At 48.5% G+C, this 11,377-nt stretch overlaps 1 protein-coding gene across 3 annotated transcripts in view; it reads left to right on the top strand.

Annotated features, from left to right (window-relative positions):
* Positions 1–232: 232 nt before the first annotated feature.
* The window catches only part of LOC143925008 (E3 ubiquitin-protein ligase TRIM39-like), a 130,622-nt gene continuing 119,477 nt past the window's right edge, over positions 233–11,377 (top strand). For 2 of the 3 annotated variants that reach the window (XM_077449572.1, XM_077449573.1), the window contains exon 1: positions 233–1,501. In XM_077449572.1, the coding sequence (XP_077305698.1) occupies positions 341–1,501 (1,161 nt within the window). In that variant the 5' untranslated portion in view covers positions 233–340. Of the gene's footprint in view, positions 2,953–11,377 lie in introns of those variants that run through there. The other variant, XM_077449571.1, reaches the window with a different exon arrangement.

The raw sequence follows: 11,377 nt of genomic DNA, 5'->3' as shown, positions 1-11,377 counted from the left end.
CGTATAGAGATATTTAGGAATAAATTGCCTTTTCTTAAACTTTACATATTAACTAAAATATACACCACACTTTTTTTTTAAGGTTATTAACCGATTAATCTAAGCAATAATCAGCCAACTAATCGAGTATGAAAGTAATCATTGGTTTCAGCCCTAGTGTCCAAGCAGAGCACATAAAGGGTTAAACAGGGAGGATCTCATTGTTCATGACGCTCACTTCCTGAGGAGCATTTCCAGAATTGCTTTCACATTCATTTCCGTGCCTTGTACGGGAGCGATCAGACGCTCCCAGCTTTTCTTCTGTGCCGAGTTGTAGCAAAAGTTTAATTTTTTCCCTAGAATGGCGACTTCTACTCTGAGAGAGGAGCTGAGCTGCTCCATCTGCCTGAACCTTTATACGGAGCCCATATCACTGAGATGTGGACATAATTTCTGCCGAGATTGTATAGTGACTGTGCTGGATACACAGAAGAGGAAGTCTACCAGTTATTCCTGTCCGGAGTGCAGAGAGAAGTATACAGAGCGCCCTCCGCTGGAGAAGAACAGGAAGTTGTGTAACATTGTGGATAATATAAGATCTTCTCTCCCGGAGGTCTTCTGTACGTACTGTAATCCTCCTGTACCGGCTACTAAATCATGTCTACACTGTGAGGCCTCGTTCTGTGATATGCACTTAAGCAATCACAGTAAGTCACTGCATCACGTTTTAACTGATCCCACCACATCGTTTGATGGCAGAAAATGCTCAATACACGAAGAAATCCTGAAATATTACTGCACAGAAGACGGTGCCTGTATCTGTATGTCCTGCTGGGTGGCTGGAGACCACAGAGGACACCAGGTGGATCTTCTGAATGAGGCCTCTGAGAAGAAGAAAGAGAAATTGAAAGATGTTATTGAGAAACTGAACATTGAGAAACAAGACACTGAGAAGAGAATCCATGATCTGGGAAATCACAAGACGGGAGAGAAAGGAAAAGCAGCTGATGTTACCAAGAGAGTCACTGAGCTGTTTAGAGACATCAGGAGACATCTGGATGATGTAGAGAAGAGAGTCCTGACTGAGGTCTCCAGACAGGAGGAGAAGATCTCCCAGTCAGTCTGTGGTCTGTTCCGGAAGCTGGAGAAAATGAAGATTGAGCTTTCCAGGAAAATTAATGAAGTTGAGGACTTACGGAAGATTTCAGATCCATTAACTGTGCTAAAAAAAGAAATGAGCAGTGATGACATCATTCCTAGGAGTGGTGATGTAAGAGATGCTGGATGTCTGGATGAAGGAATGATCTCACAGATGCTCCACAGAGGACTTCTCCACTTTACTGACAGTCTGATGGATCTGAAGACAAAGAGGCAATTCTCAATAATGGAGAAGTCAGACATCCTACTGGATATAAAAACAGCCAGCAATCGCACTTTTATATCGAAAAATCTCAAATCAGCTGCTGGTAGCAATAAACCAGAGAACAAACCGGATGATCCAGAGAGGTTTACAGTCCGACAGGTAATGAGTACACAGAGCTTCTCATCAGGGAGACATTACTGGGAGGTGGATGTGAACGGAGCAACAGAATGGCTGGTCGGTGTGGCCGCTCAGAGCATAGAGAGGAAGACCGAGGGAATTGAATCTTTCATAGGTTACAATGATAAATCATGGGGTCTGACACAAAGAACCGGTCTCCAAGCCCGGCACAAAGACTATGTTAAAAAATTAGACTCCAGCTCTTCTTTAAAGACAGTTGGGATCTATCTGGATTATGATGAGGGATGTCTTTCCTTCTACCAGCTGTGTGACCCCATCAGACACCTCCACACCTTCACCACCACCTTCACTGAACCCCTCCATGCTGCTTTCTTTGTGTTTGAAAATTCCATCATTAGAATAATGTAATAAGAATGTATAACATTTGTTCTGGGTTTTCCAGTGTTAGATCACCTATTCAATTTACAAGAGGGACATAGCTTAATCCAACCACCTTTTTTATATCAATTAGATATAAATTTTCTCCTGAAATCTCAGTATCAGGGAACAAATGCATTTACATTTTGTTTATAATGCACTGATGAGGCAAAATGATCAGTTTCAATTATATAAAATCTTGAAACTATGACCATACTCAAGGCTGTTTTTCTCAGGGTCCCAGAGTAGGGATGAGCTCAGGCGTGTTCGCATGGTTCACGTGCAGAGCCCGCCAGGAAGTTGGCGCAATGCTGCGCTAATCACAGACAGTGAGACATTGCCCGATCTCTGCAGCCGTACATCGGGGCAATGTCTCACTGTCTGTGATTAGAGCAGCGCTGCTCCGACTTCCTGGCGGGCTCTGCACGTGGAGCATGCGAACACGCCTGAGCTCATCCTTATCCCAGAAAATAACCCACCAAACCCCACAGTACAGAGCCTCTCAGAGCAGAGGGTGCCCACACAATACAGAGCCCACACACAGTGCTGGAATCCACCCACATGGTACATAGCCCTCCACCACAGTACAGAGCCCCCACACATCACAGGAGCCTACCCAAATGGTATACCCCCCCAAAATACAGAGCCACCACACAGTACAGGCACCCACTCACATGGTACATAGTCCCTCACCACAGTACAGGAGCCAACCCACATGGTACATAGCCCCCCCCCCCCACCACAGTACAGGAGCCCACCTACATAGTACATAGCCCCACCACAGTACAGGATTTATTGTTAAGCCCAACACATTGTTAAGCCGTTTTATTTAATAGTGCAGTGCAGACTGTAAAGATTATCTGTACGGTACCATATATGATCTACGGTACCATATATCACAGTAACCAATCAGAATTCACTTATCTGGATGTTACCAATTGCTGCACTTCTCCAATAATTGCACCTTGTTTGGTTTTAAACATGCCCAATGGTGTCACAAGCAACTGGAAATTGTTGTAAAAATAATGTCCATAAAATTAATGATTTTGACATGGGGGATTTGTGTACTCTGGTGATTAGTTTTAGCAAAATGCGTTAAATGGTGAATCCACATCCTAACTAGGGATGAGCCGAACACCCCCCCGGTTCGGTTCGCACCAGAACTTTCGAACGGACCCCAAATTCAAACGAACTTTAGAATCCCATTGACGTCTATGGGACTCGAACGTTCGAAATTAAAAGTGCTAATTTTAACGGCTAATATGCAAGATACTGTCCTAAAAAGGGTTTGGGGACCTGGCTCTTGCCCCAGGGGACATGGGTCAATGCCTAAAATGTTTTTAAAAATGTCCGTTTTGGCGGGAGCACTGATTTGAATGATGATTGAAGTGAAAAAAAAAGTGAAATATTCCTTTAAATATGGTGCCTGGGGGTGTCTGTAGTATGCCTGTGAAGTGCCACGTGTTTCCCGTGTTTAGAACCGTCCCTGCACAAAATGACATTAAACAGAAATAACATCATTGAAAACTGCTTGCGGTTTTAATGTTATATCTGGTTCCTGCAATATGGTTGAAAACCATTGAGAAAAATGGCATGGGTAGCCCTCCCCGCCCATTACCAGCCCCTTTGGGTCTTGTACGCATATTAAGGGGAACCCAGTACCCATATTAAAAAAAGGAAATGCGTGTGGCCCCCCCAGGCCCTATATACTTAGAACAGCAGTATACAGGCGGTGCAAACAAGACAGGGACTGTGTAGGTTTGTTGTGTTAAGTTGAATCTGTTTGTAATTTTCAATCGGTACATTTTTAAAGTGTAGCTCCAGTCAAAAAATCAATTTTTAAGCTTTTTGGAAAACATAGGGAAGGGTTATCACCCCTGTATAATTTTGTCGTCCATCTTTTTTCATCTCACTTGCTGTTGTCTCCTTTCGTTTGTAAGTAGGAGATGTTTGTAAGTTGGATGTTTGAAAGTAGGGGCCTGCCCTATATGCTCTGCAGAAATGGCGGAACAAGGTGTTGGTTTTGCCACAACATTGTAAGCCCTCAAAGTGACTCTTGGTGGGCGCTGGAGCGCCCTGCTGTGAACGATTATATCAAGAATTGTAATTACATGCCATTGTTGAACAGTGGTAGAAAAATTGACCTTTGGTGGTTGTGGTGCTGGTGCCACAACACTATAAGTCCTCACAGTTACTCTGGGTGGGCACAGGAACGGGCCCTCCTGTGAAATATATCAAGAATTGTAATTACATGTCCCTGTTAAACAGGGGCAGAAAAATTGGGCCTTAGGCACTGGTGCTGGTGCCATGACACTGCAACCTCTCCCATATACTCTAGTTTTATTGCAGGAATTAGCCTTGCTGCAAAGCATTGCATCAAAAATTGTACTTAAACGCCCCTGTTAAACAGCGGCAGAAAAATTGGGCTAATGGCATCACCCAGAGCCAGAAATGTTCTTCCAACATATCAGCGGAGGAGGAAGAGGATAGACAATCAACATAACAGGACAGTCACTCAGCATCAGCATAGGCAGTCTTGAAGGGATGTGATATTTCCAAAAAAATTATTCGGTTACATCAGCTTCAGGTGCTTGGTAGCTGTGGGTGATCCAAGACTGATTCATCTTGATGAAGGTCAGTCGATCAACTGATTCGGTGGACAGGCGCACCCTGTGATCGGTAACAAAGCCACCAGCAGCACTGAAGGTGCGTTCCGAAAGAACGCTGGATGCAGGACAGGCCAGTAGCTCAATTGCATACTCTGCAAGCTCTGACCAGTGATCCATCCTCAAGACCCAGTAAGCCAGAGGATTTTCGGTGGGAAAGGTGTCCAAGTCTGACCTTGCCCCTAGGTATTCCTGCACCATGTAAATCAGACGCTGGCGATGGTTGCTGGAACCGATCATACCTTGGGGCTGCGGACTAAAAAATTGTCTGAAAGCATCAGTCAGACGGCCACCTTCTCCACCGCTCCTTCTGACCGATGCCTCAGCAACACGTTGTCCAGGACCAGGAGTTTGTAACCTCCCAGTCTCTGGGAACGCGTTGCACAGACCTTTCTGCAAGGCCTCCCGGAGATGTCTCATCCTCTGCTCCCTCTGCAATGGCAAGATAAGGTCGGCAACCTTACCCTTGTGCCGTGGATCAAGGAGAGTGGCCAGCCAGTAATGGTCCCTCTCCTTGATCCGAAGAATACGAGGATCCTTCCGCAGGCTTTGCAGGATCAGGGAGGCCATGCAGCGTAGGTTAGCTGAGGCATTCGGTCCGGAGTCCTCTGGGTCACTAAGGGCAACATGATCCGCAGCTACCTCCTCCCAGCCACGTACAAGTCCACGTGTTTCTTGGGACTGTAAATCATCCCTACAAGACTGCTGCTGCTGCTGCTGAGTGCCAGCCTCCACCTCCATGCTGACACAATCATCCTCCTCCTCCTCTTCCTCCTCCTCATCCTCTTCCTGTGTGATGGGTGGCACAGCAGGAACACTGTCTGGATAAAGGGGGCCTTGAGAGGCAAGGAAGTCCTCCTCTTCCTGCCTCTGTTCTGCCTCAAGTGCCCTGTCCATTATTCCATGCAGCGTATGCTCCAAGAGGTGGACAAGAGGTACAGTGTCACTGATGCATGCACTGTCACTGCTCACCATCCTTGTGGCCTCCTCAAACGGTGACAGGACAGTGCATGCCCCACTGGCGTGGTGAGAAAAAACCGAGCTCCCCTGACCCTTTCCTGGTGCCGTAGTCGCACAGGTACTCATTGATGGCCCTCTGCTGCGTGTGCAGCCACTGCAGCATGGCCAACGTTGAGTTCCACCTGGTGGGCATGTCACATATAAGGCGGTTCTTGGGCAGGTTCAACTCCTTTTGGAGCTCAGCCAGCCGAGCACAGGCATTAAATGATCGGCGGAAATGCACACAGACTTTCCTGGCCTGCTTCAGTACATCCTGTAAGCCAGGGTACCTGCCCAAGAACCGCTGCACCACCAGGTTAAGGATGTGAGATACACAGGGCACATGGGTCAGTTGTCCCTGTCGGAGGGCGGAGAGGAGGTTGGTGCCATTGTCACAAACCACCATTCCTGGCTTAAGCTGGCATGGCGTCAACCACCTCTCGGCCTGCCCCTGCAGAGCTGACAAAACATCCGCCCCAGTGTGGCTCCTGTCCCCCAAACAAACCAGCGCAAGCACGGCATGGCATCGTTTTTCCTGCGTACTTGCGTAGCCCCTGGAACGCCTACGGAGCACCGCTGGTTCTGAGGACAGAGCACTGGAAGAGGCCATGGAGGAAGAAGAAGAGGAGGGGGTGGAGGAGAGAGGTGTGTCACAACCAATAGTAGCATTTTGGAGGCGTGGTGGCGGAACAACCTCCAACACTACTGCACCTTGTCCTGCATCCTTCCCAGCTGCCAGAAGAGTGACCCAATGGGCCGTGAAAGACAGGTAACATCCCTGCCCATGCCTGCTGGACCATGAGTCAGCGGTAATATGCACCTTACCGCTGACCGCCCTGTCCAGCGAGGCAAGGAAATTACCTTCCACATGCCGGTAGAGAGCCGGAATCGCCTTCCGTGAGAAAAAGTGGCGTTTGGGGACCTGCCACTGAGGAACCGCACATTGTACAAATTCACGGAAGGGGGCCGAGTCTACCAACTGAAAAGGCAGTAGTTGAAGTGCTAGCAATTTAGCCAAGCTAGCATTCAACCGCTGGGCATGTGGATGGCTGGCAGTGAACTTCTTTCGCCGGTCCAGCAGCTGGGGCAGGGACATTTGCCTGCTATAATCGGACATGGGTGTACTGCTAGCAGAGTTCCCGGAAGCACTTGGCTGTGACACACCTAATTCTACACCTTCATTCCTCTCAGAGCAGGTTTCAGAGAGGACTGAAGGTCTAGTGGGGTTGGAGATGCCAGCTGATGAGGAGCAAGGAGAGGTCCGCTTTGTTCTTTGGTGTGGGTCTTTGAGGTACGCTTGCCAACGAGCTGCATGGCAGGTCAACATATGTCTGGTCAAGCATGTGGTGCCCAAGCGGCTGATGTTTTGGCCACGCGAGATACGCTTGAGACATATGTTGCAAATAGCAGCAGTGCGATCTGATGCACTCGTCTCAAAAAAGGCCCACACCAAAGAACTTTTAGAATAACGCGCAGAGGCAGCGCCCTGCACAGGCGGAGCTCTGCGGTGTGATTCAGTCGGTGTGCTTCCCCTAAGCTGGCCCCCGGAGGGCATCCTGCCTCGTTGGACATGTGCCTCCTCCTCCTCCTCCTCCTCTCTCCTACCAGGCACCCACGTGGAGTCAGTGCCCTCATCATCCCCTCCCTCTTCATCGCTGTAGCAAACCTGGCAGTATGCTGCAGCTTGTGGAACATGACTGCCAGATTGCTGTCCTTCTTGAGCATCCCCTCTCTCTGCGCTCACGCTACTGCCTTCCTCTAGCTGAGTGTCATCATCAGAGCCCACAAAACACTGGGCATCCTCCTGGAGCATGTACCCAACACTGTGCTCAAAGAGTTCAGGAGACTCCTTAGGAGGACGTGGTGGGTCTAGGGAAGGAGTCACTGATGATGACATTGAGAGGAGGGAAGACGATGCATTGGCAGCTGCTTTGCTAGTACCCTGAGACTGGGTGAGAGAGGATGAGGAGGATGAAGAGGGCTTGGTCATCCACTCTACCAAGTCGTTGGCATGTTGCGGTTCAACATGTCCAGCTGCCGAAAAGAAGGACAAGCGTGTCCCATGGCCACGTGCTGATGACAATGCACCGCGTCCACGACCAGCACTGTTGTCTCTAGACACAGAGCCTGCTTGCCCTCTTTTATCGGCTCGCGCCTGTCTGCCTCTCCTTGCTGGCCTTCCAGACATGGTAATGGCCTGAAGGAAGTTGGGTAAAACAGCAGTGTAATGGAGTCACACAACACCCACTAAGCCCTGCAGATGCCTTTATTATAGAACACCAGAGATAAAGGGGTATACTGTAATTGAGTCACACAACACCCACTAAGCCCTGCAGATGGCTCTATTAGAGAACAGCAATAAAGGGTAGCTACAGGTGTATATTGTGCTGGTGGCACAAAAAAAACCCACTAACTCCTGCAGATGCCTTTTTTATAGAACACCAGAGATAAAGGGGTATATACAGATGTATACTGTACGGGCGAACAGCCGATGTTTCGAGTCGAACGTATGTTCGACTCGAACACGAAACTCATCCCTAATCCTAACAATACATTTCTCTTAAGCCCCGTACACACGAGCAGACTTTTCAACATCCAAAGTCTGACGGAATGATTCCGTCAGACTATTCGATCGTGTGTGGGCTGCAACGGACTTTTGATTCGCAAAAGTCTGACAGACTTTAGAAATGGAACATGCTTCAAATTTTTCCGCCAGAACTCTGCCGGACCCAGTTCCTTCCGAAAAATTCGCTCGTGTGTATGCTATTCCGACGGACTAAAACCGATGCTAGGGCAGCTATTGGCTACTGGCTATGAACTTCCTTATTCGAGTCCAGTCGTACGTCATCACGTTCGAATCCATTGGAGTTTGGTGTGATTGTGTGTGGCCAAGTCCGCTCAATCGAAAAGTCCGTCAGAACTCTGTCGGAACTCCGGCAGAACTCCTTCGGAAGTCTGTCGGACGTAAGTTTGGTCGTGTGTACGCGGCATTATGTGTTATCTTTTGGACTATTAGATATATTCTCAGGAGATTTTTTTATATTTGTTTGATAATTACAAAAAAGACTTCAGGAAAATGTCACTTGAGTGGTGTCATACTTTGCTATACCTATACTTATGGATCAGTGAACATATACCTGCTCCCATACTGTGAACCCTGGCGGGGAAATTGTTTTGCTTAATCCTAATCCTTATGAGCTGCTAGTATCTACAAATCTTTCCTGCCCTCTGAGAAGTGCACTGTTTCTGTTAAAAGAGAGTTCATTACCTATGAGAGGGGCTACAGACTTTCCAAGACTTCACACAACACAAAGAGCTGCTCCCCACCCCCTCCTCCCCCCCCCCCCTCCCCTCTGTTGCAGGCAGAACAATCTCAGCACACATTCAGAATTCACAGCAGGCATTGGTGAGTGTAGATGTCAGGGATAGTGATCTGTACAGTGGATTATATTCTACTTTCCTGCTAAAATTATAATGCAAAGAATACAATTTTAAAGTAAGATACAGAACCGGCTTCTGTCAGCATTGCCTGCATTTACTTTAAAACAATTAGAGCTAATATTGTGATTTCATCATTATATTGGCTATGCAGATAGTTCTATGTGATTGAAGTCACGGAGCCTTCCATTTACATATGCTGGTTTCACACTGCTAGGAGTACAGACATGGGCGTCCGCAGAACTTTTTCCAAGGGGGGGCATCATTTTAAGGCCACTCATGCTCCGCCCCTTTTCGACAATCTCATGAAAATCTTTCCACTGGTAATACATATGTGTTATATAAGAGATAATTCATCTTCACTTTGTATTGGAAGTTACTCTGGTGGCTGTGTTCCATGCCCATATAGCCTAGAGAATGTACATCTTTTTACATTGCAATACATCTGTTGTGGCCATATTTTGATCTCATACTGTCACTGCATAGGCTGTTTTCATCAAGATAAAAATATGGCAACAACAGATGTATTGCAATGTAAAAAGATGTACATTCTCTAGGCTATATGGGCATGGAACACAGCTACCAGAGTAACCTTGCGGACGCCCATGCTTTCAAAAACCAGCCCTGGAAAAAATTTCATACCAGCCTCACAGCATTATTATACCAGCCCAACAGCATAACGTCATTATTTTCTTGTTCATGAAAGGGAAAACCATACATTTTAAAGCACATTTGATAAAGAGAGTATTTGATATGAAATCACATAGGGCTATATATATATATATATATATATATATATATATATATATATATATATATATATATATATATTCAAATTCCAGTGGTAAGTGATCAATCATCAAGGGGGACCCCAGAAACTCAGAACGTGGGGGGGACCACCTTCTGCAGAAAGAATACTCTAAGGTAAGGTGGGGAGGAAACCCTTTATATCAGTGCCCCTTACATTATCTTTTCACTCCCCCCTTACATCAGTGACCCCCGACTGGCCTGGCGGTGCTGTCACTGACCTCCTCTCAGGTGCACTGTGCAGGGCTCAGTCAGTCGGCTCCAGCTTGGTGGCTCTGGTTTTATCCTATAGTCTCCTGTCCACAGTCCCCACAAGTCTGACTTCTCCCATGACCCCCATCCCGGCGGTGCTCCCACTCTTGACTTCTCTCTAGACTCCCTCAAAGACTGCAGACATGCTACAGGAGATGGTCAGAGACTGCAGACTTGATGCAAGAGCTCAATGCAGCCTCACCAGTGCCCATCAAATGCAGCCTCACTGTGCCCATCAAATGCAGCCTCGCTGTGCCCATCAAATTCAGCCTCGCTGTGCCCATCAAATGCAGCCTCACTGTGCCCATCAAATGCAGCCTCACCGTGCCCATCAAATGCAGCCTCACTGTGTCCATCAAATGCAGCTTTACTGTGCCGTGAATGCAGTCTCACTGGGCCCATCATTGCAGCCCCTCCTGTGCCCCATGTCCCAGTCTGCAGTCCCTGTCTGTGGGAAGGTGTGTTGTTGATGCTTGGTACGGTACCTTGCATGCCAGCAGGATATCCATGACGGCCAGCAGCAGGCAGGGTCTGTTCTCGTTTTGGATGGGGACGGTGCTCCTTCCAGAGGATCTGTCTGCTGTGAGATGGAGTGGTCAATGGCCACCTGCACCTTCAGCCTTCCTAATTTCTGGCCCCAGTCAGCCTGCCCTCTGGTCCTGGGGAAGTGGAGAGCATTGGGTGGGAGTTGGAGAGAAGGGGGAGCAAAGAGTACTGGCGGGGTTGGAGAACACATGGGTGGGGGCAAAGAGCGAGGGGGAGTGGAGATCACAGGGGTGGGGAGCGGAGAGCGCTGGGGGGGAGGACTTGAGAGCACTGGGGGGGGGGCAATAAGAACAGGGGTAGAGAGCACGGTAGGCTGAGAGCACTGGGGGGGCTAAGAGTGTGGGGTGTTGAAAAGCACTGGGGGGGCAGAAAAACAGGGGTGGAGAGCACGGGGCTGGAGAGTACTGGGGGGTACAAAGAGCAGGGGGAAGTGGAGAGCAATGGGGGGAGCTAGAGAGCACCAGTGGGGGCAAGAAAGAACAGGGGTGGAAAGCATGGAGGACTGGAGAGCACTATGGGGGGTGGAGAGCACATGGGTGGGGGCAAAATGCAGGGGGAGTGGAGAGTACAGGGGTGGGGAGTGGAGAGTGCTGGGGGGAGCCAAAAAGAACAGGGGTGGAGAGCATGGAGGGTAGAGAGCACCAGGGGGGCAGAAAGAACAGGGGTGGGGAGAATGGGAGGCTGGAGAGTGATGGGGAGAGCTGAAGAGCACTGGAGGGGGGGGGGGAAGAACAGGGGGAGAGCACTGGGGGGAGTGGAGAGCACTGGGGGG

This window comes from Lithobates pipiens, unplaced genomic scaffold, assembly GCF_037356315.1.
Source record: "Lithobates pipiens isolate NorthernLeopardFrog02 unplaced genomic scaffold, aLitPip1_a1.2 Scaffold_22, whole genome shotgun sequence".
NCBI classification, from domain to species: Eukaryota; Metazoa; Chordata; class Amphibia; order Anura; family Ranidae; genus Lithobates; species Lithobates pipiens.
This window is presented reverse-complemented; position numbering and strand designations above follow the sequence as displayed.